This window comes from Otolemur garnettii, unplaced genomic scaffold (assembly GCF_000181295.1).
Source record: "Otolemur garnettii isolate 467f Iridium unplaced genomic scaffold, OtoGar3 scaffold00021, whole genome shotgun sequence".
NCBI classification, from domain to species: domain Eukaryota; kingdom Metazoa; phylum Chordata; class Mammalia; order Primates; family Galagidae; genus Otolemur; species Otolemur garnettii.
This window is the reverse complement of record NW_003852416.1, coordinates 5,411,665-5,436,449: the sequence shown is the minus strand read 5'-3', so window position 1 is coordinate 5,436,449 and position 24,785 is coordinate 5,411,665. Positions and strand designations below refer to the sequence as shown.

The window sequence follows — 24,785 nt, the reverse complement described above, 5'->3', positions numbered from 1 at the left end:
AACCCAAAGCTCTGGACACAGCCAGTGTCACGTGCTTGCTAGGATGCCCGGGGCAGACACGTGTCTCAGGCCTTCTGCAGGTTTTTAAAGCCTTTCATTTGGGCGCGGTGGAGTTGTTAGTGCCACCCAGCTTAAATGCCTTCTCTCTGGCTAGACCACTTTGTTTTCTACCTTGGAGGGGAGAGGAGCAAAAAAGGAGCCTTGGTTCCCAGCAGAGAGGCTAGTCTTGTCTGAACAACTGTTAATAAAACTTACAATGCTTTGATAAAGGACCTGAACATCAGTCTCCACCTGAGATGGGTGGAAGGGGAGCTTGGTAATTACCCGTCCATCATTCCATTCACAAATCCAGACAGGGGAAAAAAAAATTCCTGGGCCACATGAGATCCAGAGTTTTGCTTTATTAGACATCTGTGAAGACAAGAGAGTTTGCAGATTCGATCCTGTGAAGTTGTGAACTGCTGCAAAGTTCTGTGAAGTTTGAATTTTTCTTGTAGTGAACAGACCCCAGTAGCTGATATTTTAGAACTCAAGCAGATGAGAGGTGTGAGGTTATGGCCGACAACTTTTATGCTAGTCACCCACTTAAGCCATTTCCCAGCATACATATGCAGCTTAATCACAGCTATTACATCTCTACTATGAAATTCAATCTTCAACTAATAATGCATTTTGACTCTTGTATATATTGGTGCATGCGATTCTTTGCTACCCTGGCAGTTCACCAGACCTGGTCTCTAAAAGCTAAACTTGGTCTAAATACCATTCTAAAGGTAGGGCAGCCTTTGTCATCTGGACTTAGCTATCACTTTCAAAAACCCTCCGCTCCTTCCCCCCCTCCCATCCTGTCTAGAACTTGTCTGTTATTTAGCATTTATTAATGCTTGCCGTGTACAGAAAAGACAGTTACAAAGGAAATCCTTGACAGTTCCACTTCTAAGAAACATGACTATCAGATAATATGCCAAGGACAATCGAGTAGTGGGTCAAAACAACAGGCCTTGGAGAAACTTTTTAAGATGAGAAGCTGTATTCAAGTATACTTATCCAGTGCTTTTATTCTAGAATACTTCAGTGGGGGGTGGGGAGAGGCAGGAATTATTTAGGGGTTTCATTTAAGGAGTTTGATGCCCGGGCTGCATATCTGTGGCCAGAACAAAGTCCAGTAAAACTATTACCCCCTCCATCATCTATTTGCCAACACTGCAGATTTCTATCAGCTCATTTAAGAGAAACAGACAAGGAGACATCCTTAATTCAGGGTGGGAAAAGCTTTATGTTAGCCAAGAAAAGGGGGACTCAACTATATTACATTTAATTCAGGAGAAAAGCTGGGTCTGGGTACCACTTGGTTCCTTTCCTGGCATACTAAAAACATCACCCATGGTGGACCACACTTGCCCTCACAGTGACTGCCCCAGAAGGAGAGGTTGGTGACATCGTAGGATGCAGAGTTTACTTATGTTGTTCCGTACTGTCATATGGCTTACAGAACCAGAATGTTCAACTCTCAAAGTCTATACAGGAGAATTGATACAATATGCTCTGTTAAGTATAATCTGTGACTCTTTGGGAAGTGAGTGTGTGTAGAAGGGTCTGATGAAGCTGTTGATCTGGGTGGTCTGTGTGTTTGGACCTTAGGCACCTCTGTCTACTGCTCCGTCTTGCAAACATAGTCCATGGCTTGGTATCAGCATGAAATGATAATTAGTGAGCACGACTGAAAAATGAAACTGTGGAAAATGAAGGACAGCAATCAAAGAGCATTTTCTTCTTTTTAAACAAGAAAAGCATATTGTAGAAATCAAGATTCTGTACAATATTCTAATGTTATATATACACAAAATTATATTACTCATAACAACGTTGCAAAGTCTTATCTGTAGAGTATGGCTGGCAACACCAAAGACAGACCCAGAACATTTAGCTTCTGAAGCAGAGCAGGCAGCAGGAGGCACTAGCAAACACACCTTTATGCCGGGACACAGCGTCCTGCCACCAAGGTATGTGATTAGCACTCTCAGTCTGTGATTTGCTCATGTTTTACATTCTAGTGAGGAATTCTGCAGCAGGCGATGTGAAGATGTGAAAATGAAATTGAAAAAGCTATTTAAAATCTGCATATCTGCCATGATAATGGGTTTGTGAATCCAATTTGCATTCGAAGCTGATTCCCTCCTTCTCTGTTCATTCATTATGCATGCCTCCGGTGATTTAAAACGGGAATGAATTCTAGCAGGTGGAAAAGACAGCTTTCAACAGATCAGATGGGCTCTGAGTCAGATTCTTGATTCTTTTTCCTCAGTTGGCTCCTAAGTGTGGGAGAAAACTGGCTTGGTACAGCAGGGAGAGAACACAGACCCTCTGGCTGGCTCCTCCTCAGTCAGCCCTGCTCTTGGGGCTTCTTTCTCACTGCCTTTATCCTCCCCACAGCCTTCCTATGAAAAGTGCCATCCCCAAGACAACTGGAGCCTCAGCCCCACCCACCCAGAGGACAAGGTGCAGGCTCACCTTCACAAGTTAACCCTCTTCCTAAGACAGTGGTTCTCAACCTTCCTGATGCCGCCACCCTTTAATACAGTTCCTCAGGTTGTGGTGACCCCCGACCATATAATTATTTTCTTTGCTACTTCATAACTGTCATTTTGCTACTGTTATGAATCGTAATGTAAATACCTGATATGCAGGATGTATTTTCATCGTTACAAAGGGGTCACGACCCACAGGTTGAGAACCACTCTTTGGACCTAAGAGAACCCTAAGGGGAAGACCAGAGGGGGAAGGCTATGGTCTGTGCCTCCGCTTTGACAAAACCTGAAGTTAGCATTTAAGCAGATTTCAGCTGAACCACAATCACCTGTGGTAAACACTGAACATGCAGATCCTTGTCCCCTCTCCAAAAGCTGACTGCAGTTAAAAAGGGACCGGATCCAAGAACCTGTTTTTAACAAGCACTCAGGTAAATCTGATGCAGGTGAGCACAGACCTGCTTGGGGGAGGAAAAGACCTGGCTTAATTCATCTAACTCATCAAGTACAGATCTACAAATTATTTTTAGACAGGCTTTAAAAACTGAAGATATTAATGGAACATTTCATAGAACAGATTCTCTGCTCATATTTCACCAAGTATTGCTTTCAAAATGTGGAGATAAATGGCCAGAACTCTTAGGGAGACTAAGGAGGGTGGAAAGAGGGGGGTAATTTAAAAGCATGTGCAGGTGGGGCACGGTCCTGGCCTTCTGTGAACACGGGAAATGCCAATCTCATTTTCTCACAATTTCTACTAAGATTTACTAAAATTACTTATGAACCCAGAAACCAGAACTTGGCATTCTGGGAACTGTATCACAGCATATAATTTAGGATCTGTCAGTAACTCTTTAATATCCATTTCCATCAGAACTTTTACTTGCTGAAAAGGTAAGGTATCAGTTTTACTACTCGTGGAAATCTGGGAATTAGCCAAGGCTACAGTTATCTCCCCAGATCTTCCTCATTATTGAAGTTACAAGAAAACCTAAAACAGTGCCCAGCGTAGGCAGTCTTCTGCCACCAGCTAAAAGCATTCCACTGAATCACCACTTACAATCACATGATGTGAAAAGAAATTAACTGCAGATGGGTGGCATTTTATACTGATTGCCATCCAAAAATTTTTAGAAGTCTCAGATGAAGATCTCCTCCTGACTCAAAGATCTCATTTTGAATCTATGAAGACAGCAAGAGGGCTTCCTAAATCCTGGTGAACAGGTATCTATTCAGAGCAAGCTCAGACACTGCTGCAGAAATGTAGTGATTCTCTCGTCGGTGGCTGTGTCACCATGTCGTGCCTCTGAAAACTAACTGCTCTTCTAGGATCCTTTAATTTCCTATGTCCAAACTTTAGTCCTGATCTCTGGCAGTTTTAGTGACCCCGGCATGCCCTCCAAAATCCCTAATTGTTTCTAGCCTTGATTGTTCTCATCTTCCCTGCTAAAATTCAGGTGGGCAATGGCCAGGGTCAAGGTCAGGGAAAAAACAGTCAAGGTTGAGGTCAGCAGATGCAGATAAGTCCAGTCCAAGGGGGCAGGTAATGGGAAGTGGCAGTTAGTAATTTAAGAAGTCGATTCCCACTTTGACACTCTTGGAGGTGGCTATATCGACAGCCGTGGCCTTGATCTCAGTGTCCCCGAACTGCATAAGGGTCTGGATCTCCCTCCGGGCGGGCACCCCTGTGCCACTGGTCCCTGTGAGATCCAGGCGCAGCGTGCCACACTTCTTCACTCCGGGGTCAGTGATGAAGCTGACGTCGTCATGCTCAGAGCTATAGATGTTGATGACAATGACCAACTGGGAGGGCTTCGCCGGGGTATAGCTACGCTTCACCAGCTCCCCCAGGGCCACTGACTGGTCAGCAGAGATGAACTTGTCAAAGACATCGGTGCACCAGCGAGTGCCATCCTTCACCAGCAGCTTCTCAGGCGGGTGTTTGCCCTCCACGTAGCGGTTCAGCACACCCACCCCATAGGTGAGTGGGGACCGGCGCACCTTGATGACGGCGGGGTCCAGGCCGAAGAGGACGGCACCCTTGAGGATGGTGAGGCCCACATCCTGGGGGATGATGATCCGGCACTTGTCCCCGAAGGCAGCCTGCACAGCCTGCTGCAGGAGGGGCGCCTCCGCAAAGCCACCCACGAGGAAGAGGAACTTGACAGTAGACACCTCGGGCTTCTGAAACAGGTCCCCTGAAAGGAAAGAGAAGGGGAGAACATCCTCTCACCCAAAGCCGGCAAGCAAGAGGGAAGGAGAACGGCCTGAGTCTGTGGGGGATGGATAAGAGCACATGGGCCAACAGGAGGGTGGGCTTTAGTCTGAACTCCCTGAGCAGAATTTTTGTAGAGCTGATCCTTTAAAGAAAGGGAGTTTGTATACCAATATGTTCGGGAATAAATGCCAGAGCTGCTACTAAGTAGAAACCCATTTGGACAGATAAATGATAGCAATTTTAAATAGGATTTGTTACACATAAATGAATATTCCTAAAGCTCTCCAAACGTGGTTCTGTTGAGTAAGTCAAGGCAGGCTGTCATAAGTATGCTTGGATTTTCATAAAAATCCCATCTGATTTGGTCGGTGAGGGGCAGGAAGTGGATTGGAGGGGAAGTGCTTGGATACTGCAAAAGGTCTCTAGTGAGTGTGCTGTGTGTCCCTGGGAGAGAGCCACCAATGAAGCAGGATAACAGCATTGCCTCGTGCAGGCTTCCCTCTGGGTTACGCAGCAGTCCCTGCTTCTCTAGCAGGGTAAGGATTCCTAACTTTCAGCTAAAATGCTTTAGAGCAGTGGTTCTCAACCTGTGGGTTGTGACCCCTTTGTAACAATGAAAATACATCCTGCATATCAGATATTTACATTACGATTCATAACAGTAGCAAAATTACAGTTATGAAGTAGCAACAAAAATAATTTTACAGTTGGGGGTCACCACAACATGAGGAACTATATTAAAAGGTCGCGGCATTAGGAAGGTTGAGAACCCCTGCTTTAGAGCTTCCAACTCTCTGACTTCTGGGAGCAAACTGAAAGCTCAGATGAGAAAGGCACCCAGCAGCTTTGCATGGCCTGAGGACAGGGACTCAGAACTGTGCCCAGCAAAATCCAGCAGGGCCTTGGCCTGTGGCTCCCAGGCCTGGACCCTTTGCCAACCCAACTTTACAAACACAGGCTGGAGATGCCGGAAAAGCCAGTCCCCAAAGCCACGTCCTGCTGGATACTTACGGAGATGCTCAATGATGCTGTCGATGGTGGGCTTAAAAAGGGCGTTCATGGCGTCTGGACTCATCCTCAGCATTCCCTGTGAGGACCACTTCACAAAATCCACACTGTGGGAGGACGGCACAGAGAGGAGCAAGCAGTGAGTATCTATACAAGACCCAGGCTTCTCTGCAGAAACAAGAGCCCTCGCAGGACATTTGTCACATGCTGGGGACATAAAAAGATTGAAAGTCAAAGGCACCCTTGGAAATCCCCTAAACTGCCAGGCTCTGAACCCTGAGGAGCTTGAAAGCTAAAGGTAGCATTTGGCTGTGGCTGACCTTCCCAAGGAGATAAATGAAGGGTCTCCGTGTCCTACGGAGCACCACATTGCAAGTCCAACAATAGTTGGAAGCCAGCATGGTAAAGGTCCACATGACATGTTCCTTGTACTGCCACGTACAGCTACAAACATTTGTGCTCAGATGCATGTCCTCAGCCCTCCAGGCACCTATCACGAGACAGAGATCAGCCTAATTCCTACTCGATGGCCCTCACGGTGTCTCTGTCAAAGGGGCGGCATGTCCAGGAGTGGTGGTGTGGAGCAGAAAGAACCCTGGGCAGGAAGCTGGAACTGTGGGGCTCTGGTCTAGCCACCCCCTGCCAGGAGCTACAGGAACCTCAGGCAGATTGGCCTCCCTGTCCTCTGAGCCCTGTCTTTATGTCTGGAAGTCAATAACAGGTCCCTTACCTCCCTTAGAGGGGCTGTTGTGAAGATTACATTAAAAACCATGTCTGTGGAAACACTTTGAAACTTTCTGGAATGAAACAAATGCCAGGGCCTGACTGTCACTCAAACCCACGGTGTGTATGCCACCTGATCTAAAGTTCAGAAGGGCAAAGCAAATGGAATCTATGTCCCTGATGCAAAGGTACACCAGCTGCTTCCCAGTGATGTGTTCTAGATGGTGCCAGGTCTCCCAGACCGGGAGTTCCGTCCCCAAAGGACAACACGGTATGGAGTGCCGTGATCCCATGACTGGCATGGTCAGCTTCCTTTGTAGGAATGTTGAGTGGCCCCAGAATCATGCAGGTGCCCTCTGTGGGGGACCAACAGGGCAGAGAGAACAAAGGCAAAAAGACCTGGAATTAAGTCTATTTTGTTTCCCATTAAAAGGACCCAAAGGCCAACTCCAGGTCTGAGGCAGGTAAGGTACATGATAAACCAAGAGTGTCTTCACATATCAGATGGCAAAGACACTGTCAAAGACCATTTGTGTCATGTCAAAGGGACGCAGAGCCAACCTGAGTTGGCCTCAGGCCAAGATGGGACAACTTGAGCATCAATAAGAGTATAACTGCCATGGTTTAAAGTACATCAAATGTGCTTAAATCCATTAATTCTTTTTTTTTCTTTTTCTTTTTTTCTTTTTTTTTTTTTGCAGTTTTTGGCTGGATTTGAACCCGCCACCTCCAATATATGGGGCCAGTGCCCTAACTCCTTTGAGCCACAAGTGCTACCCAAATCCATTAATTCTTCATGACACTCCCCTCGTACCCTTGCAAAAGAAAAAAGAAAACCCCTTAGCCACTTTGGAAGATGTTAGGAAATAACTTTTTTTTTTTAAACTTATGGGGGTGGGGAAATGACCAAATTTCTATATGAACTGCACTTCAGGGCAACCAAACCTCTAAGGAGAAAAGATTCTCTATTGAAGTAGTCTAGCTAAAATAAAAGAAGGAACAGGAGGGATAGGATAAGACCACCACCATGTGTCTGCCCTAACTGACCTCAGGGATTCGTGGACCCAGACAAAGATCATCTTGGAAGGAGAGACAAGCAGACATGATTCGTCCCGTGATGTGATGCACCACAGTAGGAAAGACTATGAAGCAGATTTGCCAAAGATTCCAACTTGCCAAAACCTCAAACTCGAATCTGATTAAATGTTTAAGTTAATCTGCCAATTTGCAAAACAAAAAACAAACCAAAAAAACAGGGGACAGAACGTGCTGTGTGACACTAATAGTGTGGGCATGCGGTGAGCAAAACCCAGACTGTAGGAAACTATAGGACAAACTACCAGTGTGAGAATCTAATAAACTGCAAAGGAGCAAAACAGGTGAGGAACCTATACGTTAAGTGGGACTTGAGAGGCTTATCACTTAGTCGCTGTGTGCAGCCCATTTGGATGCTGACTTAAACCACAAACAAAATTTGCGAGACAATTGAAAAGATGTTGATGTTATTTGAATGTTTGATGACATTGAAGAATCGTTCATTTTTTAAGTGTGAGAATGGTATTATGGTTATGATTTAAAATGTATCTCCTTTCGAGCTACATAGTGACATATTTGTGCATTAGAGTATAATGTATCTGAGATTTGCTTTAAAATCACTGGAGGATTAAGATGGGATAGGAATGGACAATTGTTGAAGCTGGATGATGGGTATTTTCTACAAGAAGTTTTCAAAATATTCCCTTATAAAAAGGTTATAAGAAGGCTCAGCCGCTTGTAGCTCAAGCGGCTAGGGCGCCAGCCACATACACCAGAGCTGGCGGGTTTGAATCCAGTCTGGGCCTGCCAAACAATGATGACAACTACAACCAAAAAATAGCCGGGTGTTGTGGTGGGCACCTGTAGTCTACCTATTTGGGAGACTGAGGCAAGAAAATTGCTTAAGCCCAAGAGTTTGAGGTCTCTGTGAGCTGTGACGCACAGCACTCTACCTAAGGCGACAGCTTGAGACTCTGTCTCAAAAAAAAAAAAAAAGAAAGGTTTTAAGAAAAAATTATGAGAAGTTAACTGTATGGAAATGTGTTTGGGTCTATAGGAGGGGTCCTCAAACTTTTGAACAGGGGCCAGTTCACTGTCCCTCAGACCATTGGAGGGCCAGACTGCAGGCCCTGGGACGAGTCAGCTGCTAAGCAGGACAGGCAGTGGCGGCAAAAACACCCGGTGAGCCAGATAAATGTCCTAGGCAGGCTGCATGTGGTCCACAGGCCGCAGTTTGAGGATGCCTGGAGTAATCATTTCACTATGGATATATATCTATATATATCTATATATATATCTCAAATAAATTTGTAAGGTTATTATAAATCTACAACTTTTATCTATTATTTTAAAATTCAGCTTTTAACTATCTTCCAAACATGCTTATTTTACAACAAGCTGAAAAATAAACTCCTTCCTACAGCCAAGGGATTCAGAGTAACTCAGTAGGAAACTTAGATTTCCATGAGACTCAACAATTACTGACACTTACTATATGCCAGTTCTCTCCTAGACACAGGACATACAGAAGCAGCCAAAATTCAACTTCTCTGCTTTTATAAAGCTTATTTTTTTTTTTTTAGTGAATACTAATTAACACATAGATAATTCTTGCCAGGGCCCAGGCATGGTGCTAAGCACCTACCAGATCTGAATTCATTTCATCCTCATAACAATTCTTAGAGGTAAGTGTAATTACTATCCCCGTTTTCCAGATTAAAAAAAACTGTGGAATAGAGAAGTTGAGTCCCTTGCCCAAGGTCACACAATAAGTGTGTAGGATTGAAACTCAGAGTCCACACCCCCTTCCTTCTCCCACTGCCTCAGTCCACCCAAGAAGGCCCTGAGCCAACAGGCAGCCCAACTCACTTGCTTTTCCTCAGGGCGTGTTCCACGCTGTGCCCACGGAACTTCTTGTAGTAGTCAATGAACGAAAAGGGCAGGGTGATGTTCAGCGGGTTAGTTCGGTCTGGAGCAGCTGCTCTTTTTCGAGACTCAAATGCTATCATTAGGTCAACCCAGGCTGCAGGCCGTTTGATTTTGAACTGTTCAATAAAATCCTCTCCAAATATTTTACACAGAAGTTTTTCAAATTCATAATCTACTCCTAAGGATCCATAGGGTCCACCTGAGTGGAGAACAAAGCAGGAGCATGATGTTACGAACCATTAGAAGATGAATCCGACCTCTGAGAAACAGACCTACCCCGTGTTCCTCTCTGAAGCACAGAGTCACACAAACTCGGACCCACTGAGCAAGCAGACTATAGCTATAAGTTTTTACTTACACTTCAAAACCCTTAGGTTCTTCTTATTCCATATGGAGAAACTTTTTCCTACAGAAATCTCTCTTCAACCATCTGTTTTAAATCAATTAGATTTTAAATAAAATCAACAATTTTATCTAACAAGGAACATCCTGGTATTCCCACCCCAGAAATCCAAAGGCAGGGTCCGGAAAAGCAGCAGGCCTCGTCTAGGCCCTGGGTGATCCACTGATTATTTGTTACTCCCTCCCCCAGAGAGAAAGAACACATTCTTTGGTATGGCAATCTTGATTCAAAACATGGTATCCTGACCTTAGCACTAAGTTGTAGGCAACACCAAATTACCATCACATCCCACCAGAACTTCCAGAAACGAAATCCCTTGGCTATGAACTTAAACAGGCTCACACTAAGCCAAAACCCAAGTCATGCTGGTTCGTGTCATAAAGAACACCTAATTCCAATAGCTTTCTGATTTCAAAGAGGCCTTAGTACCCTTTCCCACCTACAATCCTATATGCCTACGGCATTGAGAATGGAACCTGGAGAAAGATCTGAAACCAGTGAAACAGACCTGCCAGGAAATGGCTCCAGTGTGAGGAAATCAGCCGTGCAGGGGCTCACCTGTTGCTTTATACAGTTCCTTCAGGTGGCCTTCTGGTAACCGTATCTGATGGACTGTCAGGTCTACGGTGCCACCGCCACTGTCCACAACCACATACTTGTCACCTGGCACAAAAAAAGCCATCTTGTACACAGACTACTTACCAACACCATCTGAAACATGCTCATGGGTGGCAACTAGATGTACTCAGCTAAGTGACTAGGACATGGTTTTACAGCACTGGAAGTTATTCATCACTCAAGAGCAGGGGTCCTCAAACTTTTTAAACAGGGGGCCAGTTCATTTCCCTCAGACCGTTGGAGGGCCGGACTGTAGGCCGCCGGACTGTGGGCCCCCGGGACAAGTCAGCTGCTAAGCAGGATAGGCAGCGGCAGCAAAAACACCCAGGGGGCCGGATAAATGTCCTAAGCGGGCTGCATGTGGCCCATAGGCCCTAGTTTGAGGACGCCTGCTCAATATAATGCAACCGTATCTGCCCAGGAGGGCCGGTTAGGCATGGGTGGATGGAGAATCCAGATAAGTGAATCTTAAAAGTCACACAGTTCTGGACACACGGCACATACTAGTGGGCAACGTCCTGCCACGTGAACAGCGCCCCAACATTACCGGCTGTCTAACACAAGACTTACTCTGGAACTGGGGATCCTAGTCCTACTTTTCTTCTGAAGATTCTGCACGGTTTTACAACATGCAAAATTATAGCTCCCAAAAGAGTGGTTTTTAAAACCTACTGAGTTTGAGCATTTTCCAAAAGTACAAAAGGGACAAATGGGAATGCATTTTTGGCAGCAGCACAAAAAAAAAAAAATCCAGGAAGAGCAAAGGACATTGAAGGACGCTACCTTCCTCCAGCTCGGACCAGATTTCTCCTATGACATTCTCCACCAAAAAGGTCCGACTCTGCCGATTACGCCGTATGTGTTCCTTAGCTAGTGGCCACAGAAAGAAAATGACGACGGGTAAGAAAGCATGAAAAAGCGGACAGTCATCTGCAGTCAGTGGAGGCAACAGCATGAGGAGATTTAGGGATGGAACATTAGTGACACTTGACCAAAATGAGCGACTAAATACAGTGTCAGGAATCGCAGAGCCAGCCCTTCCGAGAGAAATTAGCAATTTCCACCGGCCTTCATCTATTCACCCACTTGGCAGATTCTGCAGCATGGGCACAGACCCCGCCCTGATGAGACTCCCTTCCTCCCGGGACAAGTTTTGGGGAATGGGTTAATAAAATAAGCCGGTTTCCCAGCTTTGCTGCCCCACGGAGAAAGCTGTCTGCCAGGCAGCCTGCAGCGCGCTCAGTGAGACAATTTTAAGTCAAGGAACCTTGTCTGATTCAAGGAGTAAGGGGTGTGTTTTCCCCACCTGGATGGACGAAGGGACGGGGAGCCATTTCTGACCCTGTTCAGGCCAACACGCGCTTCCGCCACAAGGTGGCGCGTCCGCCCCGAGCTCGGAGCCCTTCAAAGCCCCGCACGGCCTGTGTGCGAACGCAGAGGGACAACCTCTGCTTCGGGCCATAGCTCCCGCATCTCTCATGCCATGGGCCCTGCTGTCCACCACCCTGCTGACCTCACACCACCTCCCCCCGCTTTTTTTTTTTCAGTCCCTAAGCTGGTGCTGCTGATTTTGAATTGCCCTACAAACCCCTCCTGGCTGACGATCCGATAAAGCACCCCTGACCTGCTGGCCTCTTTCAGCAAGGACTGCGGTATTTACAAAACACTCTTCTCTGGGGATTAGAATGGCAAACACCCGGCCAGGTCCAAATTCTTCAGGACCTGGTTTAGAGTGGAGAGGGAGGTGTCCCCTGATTAAAGAGAGCCTGCAGGCCTGGGAGAGCTCCCCAGATTCTGGGCCTCCCTCCTTTTCCCAGCACCAGCGCCAGATGAGCTTGGTACAGACCTTGTAATGGGCATTTGGTTTTCTAAAACCATCTAGATGGCTAACAAAATGGCATTCACAAAACACAGCCAAAAGAGGCTAATCAAATTTTGTACTGAGCTCTCAAAAACTGAGCCCATTTTCCGAGCAAATTAAGCCCAAGATTGTGAAAAATGTATGTTTTATTGATCTTTTCCAATCCTTCAGAAGTAAAATAATACTCATGGCAAACCTTTCAGTGCTGGCACCAGACCCATCTCTCCCCAGTGGCATCCACTGGGCTTTGATAACAAAAGAGTATCTGAGCCATCTCAGGTACTCCTGATTCAGTGCTCTGCCAGGGTCCCCCTAGACAGCACCTGCCTCCCTAGATGAGAGGTGTTCACACTGTAAAGTGAGGCTGACACCAAGCCCCTGCCTCACTGCCCTTTGGAGTCATGATAGCCAATGATTGGAGGATTTCAAAAACCAAAAAGACTCTTGGAGTACAGGGAGGCAGAAGCAAATTCCACAAGCCACAGGACACAGACACAGAGCAGTGGGGGGTGGGGAGGAGGGCAGATATGATATGTTCAAGGAAAGGAAACCAAACACTGAGCTCTCAGGGAAGGCAATCGTTCAAAAACAGATTGCCCCCAAATGCGAGTGTTATAGTTGCAAAAAGTTAAGAAGAGTTAGGCTAGACTGACAGGAACTTCTGTTTATGAACGACTGGCAATCAAGTATGTAATGATAGACCCAATCATCCCTCTTTTTCCCAGTGAAAACATGAATTCAGAAATTTAAATATAAAATATCGTCCTGAGTACGTAAAACATGAATGCATTTGGCCAGCTGTGAGGCCAGCCATGGGGAGGATGAGCCTCAGGAGAAAAGGGCAAATCAAAGGCCAGGCATGGTGGTTCACTCCTGTAATCCCAGCGCTCTGGGAAGCTGAGGCAGGTGGATTGCCTGAACTCAGTTTGAGACTAGCCTGAGCAAGAGGGAGACCCTGTCTCTAAAAATAGCCGGGCTTTGTAGTGGGCACCTCTAGCCCCAGCTGCCTGGGAGGCTGAGGCAAGAGGATCACTTGAGCCCAAGAGTTTGAGGTTGCTGTGAGCCGTGACCCCACTGCACTCTACTGAAGGCAACAAAATGAGACTCTGTCTCAAGGAAAAAAAAAAAAAAGGTACAAATCGAATGTTCAGATTGAAAGGGAAGCTTCTCTTCATTCATTCTGGGTAAACCAGACAGACCCAAGACACTAATAATACACAGCCATGGGCAAGCTGATGCAGCAGCCAGGTGACATGGAAATCTTATGCCACTGCCTAGGGGCTGAGGTTCACAGATTACTAAATCTTAGGACTAAAATGCACAGAGGTACATCTGGGGCAGAGTTGCCCCTGTGAAAGGAAGAGAAGAAACCTGAAAGAGATGGCCTTGTACCAACTGGGCAAGAATGTACATCTCTGCCCGGGGTGAGCCGGGCCCAGTGCCTCAGAAGTGCAGGCACAGGCTTTGGGTGTGAGGACCAAAGAAAACTCCCATCCAAGTTTGTGGCTAGGACCACTTGGCAAAGGTCCTCACCGAGGTCTTCCTTTTCCTCCTCTGACTGGGGGGAGGGGTGACAGGTGGGTGTTTGCCTTCCTCTGCCTTAGAGCAGAGTGCTCAGAGCAACAGCACTCCCCTTTCCTGCTCATGCTCAAGTGGGTGCTTTGACCCTGACCTTGGGTGTCTGCAAACCCTGTAGCCCTGGACAGACCCCCAGAGCCCTGGATAGTGTGGAATGAAGTTCTGTGACCAAGACTGTAACTAGCTTGCATGTAGGTAACTATTAAAGAGGAAAAACCTCCTTAAAATACCCATCCCGGTTCTCTCTCGGTGCTGCTCTCTCTCCACAGTTAAATGAACATCACCCAGGTCGGGAAAAGCCAGCCTGTGTCTTTCTGCATTTTAAACTCTTAGCTAAAACACATAATGAGCTCATCACACATGAAGTGGCCCCACAGAATGAGTCAGCAATAAATCAACAGTCTTAATGAAGGAATTAAAAACAGGCAAAAGGAATTAGATTAGGAATCAGTTAACAGATAGGAAATATTAGGAGTCTAGTAAAATGCAAGGCCAAGAACTGCTCTCAGGCTGCCCCCTCAGGTTCTTGGAGTGAAGCCTCCCCTGGCCGTCCTCCCTCAGGCTGTCCCCCACCAGGAATTTGGTGCATGATGGACCAGGGTAACCATTGCTTAGTTTATGGGGGCCCATGAGAGGGGCTGGGTGTGGGGCTGAGCACAGAGGTGCTGAAAGCCAACTTCTTGCTGGAGTATCTTGATTCTTCATTACAGCACCAAGTGCCTTAAAGATCATCAGAGGCAGAGAAACATCCGGGGGTCAGGTGGGGGAGAGTGGGAGGCGAGAGAGAGAGCAGAGGTACCCTGTGCAAACCCAGCTCCTACTGTGTCCCTGCCGCTGTACCCATTGACGGCCGCCTTGCTGCTCAGCTCAATCATCTGGTGCAGCCGCAGCTTCCGGCAGTAGATGGAGGCCGCCTCGGGCTCCAGGGCAATGATGAGCTGCTCCGAGTTCTCGGGGGAAGCCAGGCCTGCCTGGAAGACAGAAACAGAGGCTGGGACCCGGGATCCTCCAGCAGGCCTGCTCAGAGGACACCCACTCCCAGGCTGCCATCCCTAAGGAGGGGCACTACGCTCCGCTACAGTGGGGCACTCCCAACACAGTGCTCTGCAGAGCTTAACATCTGGGTGCTTGGGTTCCAAGCCAGGAGCCCATACACCTCACGGTGGCCAAAGGAAATGTACAGGCACCCTACAGATGCACCAGGCTCTCCAGCCATGGGGCCTCTTACACTTGGGGCTGGCTTGGCCCAGAACTGAGAGGCACAAGAAGCCAAGGAAATCATGGACTGTGGGATGCAGATGGGATTTAATGTAGTGGAGGGACAGAGTTGCAGAGGCCCTGAGCTTTCCAGCACAGGATGAAATGCAGATGATCTGTCCCCAGTTACAATGTGCCACATGGTCTGACCAAGTCAGAGCCAATTCCAATCTCTGGTGGCCTTGAAAACAAATGGACCCTTGCTAGACCTCAGCTAGACAAGCGTTTGATTTTGCTGTATGGAAATCTGACCCATTATCTCCAGAGTTCTGGGAGGGATGTCTGCCTGCTGGGGGTGACACATGAGCAGTGACTCCCAGAGGAAGCCATTCCTGGAATCCCACATTTAGCCCCTTATTTTCTACAGTGTGGGTTGAAAGTCAGCTAGGAGGTATCTTATTCAAAACTCTTATCCTTATTCTCACCCTTTAAGAGTTTCTAGTATGCATATCTGTCACATATAATAAAAAATATCCCTTTAATAATCCAATCCCCAGGTACCCATCTGAGGCCTCAGGACCACCCCTCTGAGGCTGCTCAGAGACACCAGCCTGGCTTGACCTCTAACTGAGCCCTGCCCCTTCCCATGGCCTTGAGCTGGAATGTGGGGTCTCACTTGCGCCTGGGAGCTGTTCAGGTGCCCAGGGTTTTCCTGTCACAGGCATGGCAGCACACAGAAGCACACTTCATTCCTGGCCCTGCTGTGCTGCCTCTTCTTAGGGACTCTTGGCACGGTGCCTTCATGCCCCTTCCTTTGCAGAAGACCCCTCCCCAGTTCCATGCCAGCCCCTTGAGGTTCTGTGATCCTTCCTATAGACCAGGTATAGAAGGTCTCCTAATGTCACACACACAACCGCTTGCCAGAAGGAGCCAGCCTAGAGTCCTAGGCAAAGGAGCTTAGGAGGTCTGAACACTGGGCAAGGAGGGGAGGGATTCAGGTGAGGACATTAGGAATGCAAAGGACCTTCAGTGCCCTTTGTCCAGCTTCTTCACTCTACACACAAAGAAATGAAAGCCCAGAGAGGTAGGGTAACCTACTGTCCCGGTTTGCCTAGGATAGAGGGATTTCTTGGGACGTGAGTCATTCAGAGCTAAAACCATCAGGGTCTTGCTCAAGGCACCAAACAGTGAGTGGCAGAGCTCAGGTCAGAGCCTTGCAGACCGTCCGCACTCATCCACTCCCAGCTCCCCTGTTCTTAACAACTCTGGTTGCCATGGTGGGTCCAGGCCTGTGTATCCCCAACGCTTCTAAGACCTTCTGTTCAACTGGTTTAAAGATACAATCCCTTTACCCATTTACTCCAGGACAATATCAAATGATGCGCTGCCTGAATCCACTGGCCGAAGTTCTCCACGATAACCACACCCAGAATAAGCCCAGCTAATTTCGTCTTAATGAGATTCTACCAGCAAGCAGGTGACTGAAAACGCGAAATGCCTCACAAATGGTAGGACCATTTGGGGAAGACAGACTTTATAAAACCAGGCGAGAGCCACACCATATTCGGCACTATCTATGGTGAACCCCTGCCCTACTGCCTAGTGGCCAGAGTCCATGCCCATCAGCTCAGTCCCTGAGTGGATGGGGCTGGGTCTGCCCATAGCTGACATCGGTCCACCTGCCACTGATACAGATGCATGGGGATATTTCCCACTGCTCCCAGTTCAGTGGGCAAAAGTCGGCCTCCTCAGCTTCATGTCCTCACAGGGTCATGTTAGACACCCTTAGCACAAAGATGCTCAGGTTAAAGTGAAAGAGGCCATAGTCACACACGTGCAGGCCAGCACGCCTGCTGAGTCTCAATCCCGAGGGGCCCAGAAGAAATCCGAAAGAAGACCAAAGGAGCCCCTCGGAAGGACAGCTTGTGTGCGGATTTTTCTGTCTTCATAGCTTTGTAACATAAGGACCGCCTGGGAGAAGCGAAGCTAAGCAGGCAGCCTCCCACAAAGGGGCGAGGAAGAAGGAAGGATTAGCCAGGGAGATGCTCCTGGCCTGTGTGCATAAGCCTCTTCCAAAGTTCAGACTCGAAAGTAAACACAGCAGGAGGGTGAGCCTGAGAGTGGAGCCAGGGGAGGAAAGTCAGGGTGAAGAAAGAAAGGCAAAGGTCAGCGGCGCCCATAGCTCAGTGGGCCGGGCACTGGCCACATACACCGAGGCCGGCAGGTTTGAACCCAGCCTGGGCCTGGTAAACAACAATGACAACTGCAACCAAAAAAATAGCCAGGTGTTGTGGCGGGCACCTGTAGTCCCAGCTACTTGGGAGGCTGAGGCAAGAGAATCGCTTAAGCCTAAGACTTTGAGGTTGCTGTGAGCTGTGACACCATAGTACTCTACCTAGAGTGACATAGTAAGACTCTGCCTCAAAAAGAAAGGAAAGGCAAAGGTGGTGTAGCTCAGATGCCTCATTACTGTCATCATGTCCCACTGGGATGTCAGTCTCCCAAGTGGGACTTGCCACAGCAAGGCCCCCACATGGCCACTGAGACAACACGGGCCTGGACTGTGGCAAACAAGCTCTGTCATTCCTCTACTGATGTCCCTAAAATTCTGATCCGGAGCTCTGACTTAGATGGGAAACCTTTACACGGAAAATCCAATCCAGAACTGCAGGGGAGTAAGAAGCCTTGAGTAACATCCCATGACTGGAGGGTGTCTGAGTGTGCAGGGTATGTAACTGACCATCCAGCAGGACAGTGGTCCCCCACTCCCACATCCTGAGAGGGCTAATAAGAGACGCTCAGAGTCCGCCCCGAACACTGGGGCTGTCCCCCTCAGGGGAGCCTTTCATCTGTCCCTCCCCAGCTGGACTGGCCTGGCCAGCAGCCATAGCTTTAATTTTCCGAATTACCATAGTGGCTTCCTCAAGGTCCCAGGGAGAGGATGCAGGTGAGGAGTGGAGGTGAAGAGGGCCCCACTCCAGAGGGAAGGAGAAGGGCAAGGTCGGAGAGGGGCGGGACAGCGTCTGGAAGGCCAAGGACAAAGCAATTACACTTCTATGTTTGGACCAGCTGACTTACACTCTGCATCAAGAATAAGTGGCTATGTACCACCAGCAAACTCCCAGGGAGGCCACAGAGCAGAGCTGACCTCCCCAAGAGGAGTCCCAGAGCTGCTGTGGACTCCAAGAAAAAGAGACAATGGTAAAAAGTGGCCTAGACTTGCAAAACCCAGATGTTTATCCCTTGGCTGGAGGACGCAGCGCCCGGAAGTGCAGGCTTTGCTTGTACATAAACACTCACCATCATCCCCAGAAGCAGCCCTGTGCCTGGCAGCCCTCAGGAGACCTGTGGGGCTATTGCCTGGGATCAGGCCAGAGACAACTGGAGCAGAACATTCTCTCCGCCTTTGCTACTTCTGCCATGGAAGCTGGCACCTCTCAGCTACTACTCCATGTGAGGGCTCCCCCGGGGCCCCTGCGGAGCATGTCACGCATTCTGTCTCCAACTTTACAGACAGTGCACACGTGTGCAGCCTCTCCTGCGAGATGATGCATGTAGGTGTTCTAAGGGCAGCAGTCAGGTCTCCTTGCCCCGTGGCATATGGGAGGTGCTTTGGAGACAGCTACCCAACCAGTGAACCTGGCACCCCTCCAGCCAGCCCTCACTCTGCAGTTTCCTGGCCCCTGGTTCGGCTGAACTAAACATAAGCATTCTGCAGACATGAGCAAGGATTCCACAAAGAGAAAGTGTCTGAACCGAGAACAAGTTACTCCATTTGACCCCCGCCCCCAGAATCTGAGCAGCAGGGGTAGTAGCTTTTTCCAGCCTTTCTCTGTAATCTCAAACCTCACTCCAGAGAAGCAGGTGAGAAAAACGCACCCCAGGGAGCCTGAGGAAATGGTGTTTACCCCACTCCTCTGCTCCTCAGCTCCACAATCCATCAGCCAGGGAAATCTGCCAAGAGACTGTGTCCACAGCTGAGAAAAAAAGTGGCCTGGCCAGTTAAGTGCTCTGCTGGTCCGTTGTCAGGCTACAAAGGGGTTACAGCTGCACCCCTTCTGGGGGTTGTGCAGTTTCTCCTGGTCATTATTTTTCACTGCAGCTTGTTCAGAATGGGAGGCACATGCAAGCTGCATTTCCATGTTAGATCATCGCACACATGGGAGCATCATTTAATTCACAGGTTTCTGGAACCTAGTAGAGTTACACATTTGCAGCAAAAAGCCTGTAGAAATAAACTGGACTATTTCCTATCCATGACCCTGCCCTGACCCCAGTTCAGTGAACTATCATCTAGTTCTAGCTTTTTTCTAAAGGCCTCCGAAGAGGGATCAGCTGTGCTTTCTGCTACTGACTTTTCACTGACTACTCCTAAAGAGCCTGAAGGAGTCCTGGGTCTGCAAATTATAAAAGAGAGAGATTTAACCCCTTTTTTCAACAAGCACTTGACACTGGTGAAACTATCTGGTTACACTGCTTTTCAGCCCTCATGGGCAGAGCCAGAGGCCCCAGGACTGCAGACCTGCCTCTCACCACAGAAGATGCTACTTAGAGCATCAGCTCTCAGCTCTGCTTCTGGGCCCCATTTGCCTCCACCTGGAAGGTGGGATGTGGAAGTTCAGCCCTCACCTGACTGCTGTGAACTTGTGCTCAGGAGGGTTGCATAAGCCTGGAAGGAGGGTTCTATTTTTCCTGTGCAAGGGGAATGGATACCAGTGGTTTCTCAACTGCCCTGATGAGATAGGACCACCTGTTTACCTCATTCTTTCAGCTGGAAGTCAGGCCAATGGGATGCACTTTGGGTGTCAGGGTTGGTAGTCAGGCTGCTGGGTTGAGCCATGTTTTGTGCTCAGGTACTGAAAGAGTCAGGGTTCCCCAGAGAAACAGCCCGTAGAGGAGACCCCTCTCTCCCTTTTTCTCTGTCCCCAACCCCCCTCTTCCTCTCTGTGTATGTATGTATTTATTATAAAGATCTGGCTAATGCAATTATGAACGCTACAAACGAGACCCGATGGTATAATTTATGTCCAAAGACCAGCAGGCTTGAGACCCAGGAAGAACTAACACTTAAGTTTGAGTCCAAAGGCAGGGAAAAAACCAATGCCTCTCTTATTCAGGGGAGGATCAACTTTTTGCTCAATTTAGGCCTTAAACTGATTGGATAAGACCCACCCACGTCCGGAAGGGTGATCTGCTTTTCTCAGTTCAAATGTTGTGAACTCAGCCCAAAGTTCACAGGAATACTCAGAATAAGATTTGACCAAGTATCTGGGCATCCCATGGCCCCCTCAGGTTGACACATAAAATTAACCATCACAGGTACACATCTTTCTTATTCTGTAAAATAATGAGGAGTTGGGAGAGAGAGAGGAGAGATGTTGATTTGGGCCATGGAGTCCCGAGCTTCATTTCAACTCTGTCCTAGGACTCTTCCAGAAGTCAGGCTAATGAGACTGCAGAGAAGTCCACAAAGCAACTGTGCCCCTAATATGCCCACATCCCTAACCCAGAAGTATGAAAGGCTTCAACGAGCCACTGGGCTGTGAGCAGCCCGAGAGCAGGAGCCCTGCCTTGGAGGGGTATAGAAGGCTGCCAGTATAGGTTTGTTTAATGAATAAATAAATTCATGAACATTGGATGACTGAATGGTTGCTACCATCTTTAAATCCACTCAGTGACTTAGTAGAAAACAAGTGTCAAATCAGAATTACAGAGAATCCAACGTTAAGCTGTAAAAACACTCTCCCAGAGGTACCTAGCCTGCAGGGATAGTCTGTGGGCATGCAAAAGGCAAATTCCCCATGTCCATAAACACCTATCACAGTTGTCCCTGCCCAGGAACTTTGGGCCACTTCCTCTTGGTGGGCTATTTTGAGTCTACCAAACCCTCAGGGATGCTGTGCCCTCCCCTGCCTGGTTTCCTCCGCAGACTCCCCAGTGTGAGGGGCCCACCCTGCCTGCCCCATCCACTCCAAGAGGCTGCCCTTAGAAGAGCCGGCCCAGGGCTCCAACAGCCCTGACAAACTGACCAGTCACTGCACCTCTTTCCTTTTCAGGCTAAAAATAAGAACTGACCCTTCTACGGGTCACACATTTGCTGCCGAGGCCTTCCTGTGGGCTGGGAAAGCCATGGATCTGGAAGAGCCTTCCTGGGAAAAACTCGGAATGCTGGCAGTGTCTCTGCAGATGGCCGTGTCCTGCTGTCCCATCTTTGGATGCTGCCTGCAGGTTGATGCTACAGAAAAGCTCCATGATGCCCATTCTGTTGACAGCTACAATGCGGTTTATCCCCGTCCCTTTTAAAAAGAACTTGCCTCTTTCTGGAACTTCTACCCTCTTCCTTCGTCCCCATAAAAACAAATCTATTTTTGGCAGATGCAGCCACTGAGCTGGATTCTCACGCTTGCGCAGAGGAAGGAGAGAGCAGGGAAACAGCCCAGGGAAGGGGAGACAGGAAGGGGACGCCCCTGGCCCTGACATGTGCATGCTGCTGGTGGCCACGCCCAAGGGAGAGGTTCCTGTGGCCTGTTTACTACATTCTGGGGCTCAAGGTCAATTCTGTGGGTGTTTCTTAAAGAAAGGCTCACACATGCAAACACACACCAACATGAGAGACATGTCCCCTGGGAAAGGTGGGCAGGCTATCTCCTGAGAGACATGACCAGGGCAAGGGGACATCTGTTACCTTGGTGACATGCCATGTGTGGCCTCAGTTGAAAACTCAGAAAACTGACTCTCTGGGCACAGAGGGCTGATCCATGCCCCAGGGGTGGGTTTTCATGAACCCAGGGGTTTAAGTACAATAGTACAGTTACAGTACAGTTGACAGAATGGGCATCGTGGAGCTTTTCTGTAGCATCAACCTGCAGGCAGCATCCAAAGATGGGACAGCAGGACACGGCCATCTGCAGAGACACTGCCAGCATTCCGAGTTTTTCCCAGGAAGGCTCTTCCAGATCCATGGCTTTCCCAGCCCACAGGAAGGCCTCGGCAGCAAATGTGTGACCCGTAGAAGGGTCAGTTCTTATTTTTAGCCTGAAAAGGAAAGAGGTGCAGTGACTGGTCAGTACAGTTACAATAGTACAAGACACAGTTAGCTGTGTCTTGGGGACCAGAACAGCTGTCACCATGACCAGCCACTCCTGCCTTTATGGGAGGCCATAATGGCACAAGCAGTCTGCAGACAGTGTGGGAGAACTGTTTGGTCCGTAGCGCCAATGGTGCCCACAGTGCCCACAGGGCTAGGCTGGCCATGGGCACTGGAGTGTCCATCTCCCTGGCTGAAGTGCCTGGCACACCACTTGGCCATGCCAGGGGGTGAGTGGCCACCACACAGGACTGGCAGCCCTCACCCCCCTCTGGGTGCCCTGTGTGCCCCTCTGAGGGAAGTGAGCTGAGGACAATCGTATTTCCTTTATTTCCCAGCAGCAGGTAATGCCGTTTCAGCCTCCACACCACACTGAACGCCTGGTTCATGGCCAAGGGCCTTATCTTCATTCCTTTCTTATTCAAATGTTCACATTTCCCAAGGCCTTTCCTTCAGGTTCTCCTTTCCATTCACCCACAGAGAAACATCTCTGAATCCAAGCTGGAAATCCCAGCCCCGGGAAATCCACTGTGGGAGCTTGACCTGGAAATGTACAGAGCCAGGAAGAAAACCGAGCCAACTCCTGTGGTTTGCCAAACTGACCCCTGCCCTCCCCCAGGAAGAAGCAGAGGAATGAGAAGGTTCCTTGCCCCCTACCCTGCCTACGGGAGCCTCTTCGGTGCCTCCTCAGGAGGCCAGTGGATGCTGGGAGGTACCTGAGCGGGGCTACCGTCACCACTGAGGACGTCTTCTCTTCTAGCCCCTCCTGCCCAGCCCTGCCCTCACCTGGTAGGCAGCTTGTCTCATGAACTGCTTGGCGGGCTGCTTCCAGATGGCGGGCACCGTGATGACCCATCTGACATCCGAGTTCTCGAACTCTGAACCTGCCTGGTCACTCAGCTCCTAAAGCCCAAGAAAATAAACATGTAGGTCAAGTGGTGGAGCTGATCCCCAAGGGCACGCCTCCTGTGGCTTCGCTGAGAATCCAGGCTTCCCACCACAAACTCTTGAGGGTCAATTCCATAGCTGCCTGAAGTTACCAGTGTCAGCTCTGGGGATACCAGGAGATTAACAGGCTGACATTTTCCTGTTTGTTTGTTTCCTAATGGAAAATTATTATTTCAAATTGTTATCTTGAGTCTGGCCCACCCTCTTACTGAACTAACTTCCTCTTTGATCAATAAACTTTCTTTTATTGCCTTTTAAAATTCTTATAAAAATGTTATTTCGTGGTAAATATGCACATGCCATACAATTTACCATCTTAATCATTTTTACATGTACAGTGCAGTAGTGCTAAGTACACCTGATAAACTTCTTTTAAACACATTTTAAAAGAACACCTCTGCTTTGGGTCAACGTGAAACAGCCATTTTTATCATAATATTTTTATTTCCGGTGCACTGGGCTTTGCCACACAGATGAGTGGTGCAAAGGGACAGATTCTAAGCAGGACACTGATGGCCAGACAGGCAATTTTAGACTCTTTAAAAGGAAACAGACTCAAAACAGGAATGACGAGCTCCCCTAGGCAGTGTGTTCAGGGGAAGGGAACAGCTCGGAAGGGAAAGGCGCTGGCATTAATGATCTGTCTCACGTGTCAGGCTCTGTCACTTGCTTCCCTGATGAACCACACACAGCTTCATTCCACGACCACTGAGACGGTCCCTCTGGAGAATATTCTGCTGAAGCTTACTCTGGTCAAGCTCACAATAGCTACTCCCTTTGAACCCACTGGCCCCTCAAATACCAGCCAGCCCTTGTAAGGGGCCAGTCCCTATATGTCCCCTCCAACAGCTCTCTCTCCTGCCCTGCTGGGAGGAGCTGGAAGGTGCTAGCAGGTCCCCGCAGCCTCCCTGGCTGCGCTGAGGAATTCACAAACAACCACCCGTGCCCCTGCTTGACCCTCCCGGGCGTCCCTCCACCTCCTCCCTCCTCTCCTGAGATGGCTGAGTGCTCCTCTCCTGCTGGCAAACTTGAAACACGTGTCCTTGTCACAGACTTGCTCAAGTCCTAAATTTTCCCAAGTGCCCACAGCTCCTCCTCTCAGGGCCCGTGAGGGCTCTGCCTCCTCGGCCCTTCTCCTGCCACAGACTTGCCTCAGTGCCTCAGACATACTCTCTCATGGTCTCCTGGGCCACCGGCCACTGGCCCATCCCCCACAACATTTGACCCTTGGTCCTCAGCTGACACAGATCCACCTCAGCTTGCTCCTCCCGTCTACTTCTCCACTGCCTGGAATGACCTTCCCCATCCCAGGGGTCTCACAGTGCTCTTGCCTTTGGCTGGTGGGGTCGTCTTGAACACATCCAGCCCCTGCCCACCCCTAGGCTGTGCCCTTCCCCTTTCTGGTGGCACGATGCTTCCCCAGAACCACTTCTTCCCTCCCAGCCACTCTTTCTTCTTGGTAGTCAGGACTGTCCTTCACAGTCCCCAAATGACCCCCTGGTCCTGACTCTTGAGCCTCCCTCTCACCCTTCAGACACACCTTGAGGACCTGAGCCTGGGGGCTGCACGTGGCTCTTCTCCACCTGGAAGGCTCCCAGGACCTCCGGGGTCTCTCACTCTATACTGTGTGTCAGAAACATTCCCCCGTGCAA

General features: G+C 48.9%; 1 protein-coding gene across 2 annotated transcripts in view; it reads right to left on the bottom strand.

Moving 5' to 3' along the window:
- Positions 1-3,957: 3,957 nt before the first annotated feature.
- Positions 3,958-24,785, bottom strand: part of HSPA12A (heat shock protein family A (Hsp70) member 12A) — a 156,061-nt gene continuing 135,233 nt past the window's right edge. For both annotated transcript variants that reach the window (XM_023511611.1, XM_023511612.1), the window contains 7 exons: positions 22,972-23,088; positions 14,701-14,872; positions 11,246-11,332; positions 10,403-10,507; positions 9,382-9,640; positions 5,758-5,861; positions 3,958-4,726 (listed from right to left, as the gene is read on the bottom strand). In XM_023511611.1, coding sequence (XP_023367379.1) covers positions 4,089-4,726; positions 5,758-5,861; positions 9,382-9,640; positions 10,403-10,507; positions 11,246-11,332; positions 14,701-14,872; positions 22,972-23,088 — 1,482 coding nt within the window. In that variant the 3' untranslated portion in view covers positions 3,958-4,088. The remainder of the gene's footprint in view (positions 4,727-5,757; positions 5,862-9,381; positions 9,641-10,402; positions 10,508-11,245; positions 11,333-14,700; positions 14,873-22,971; positions 23,089-24,785) is intronic.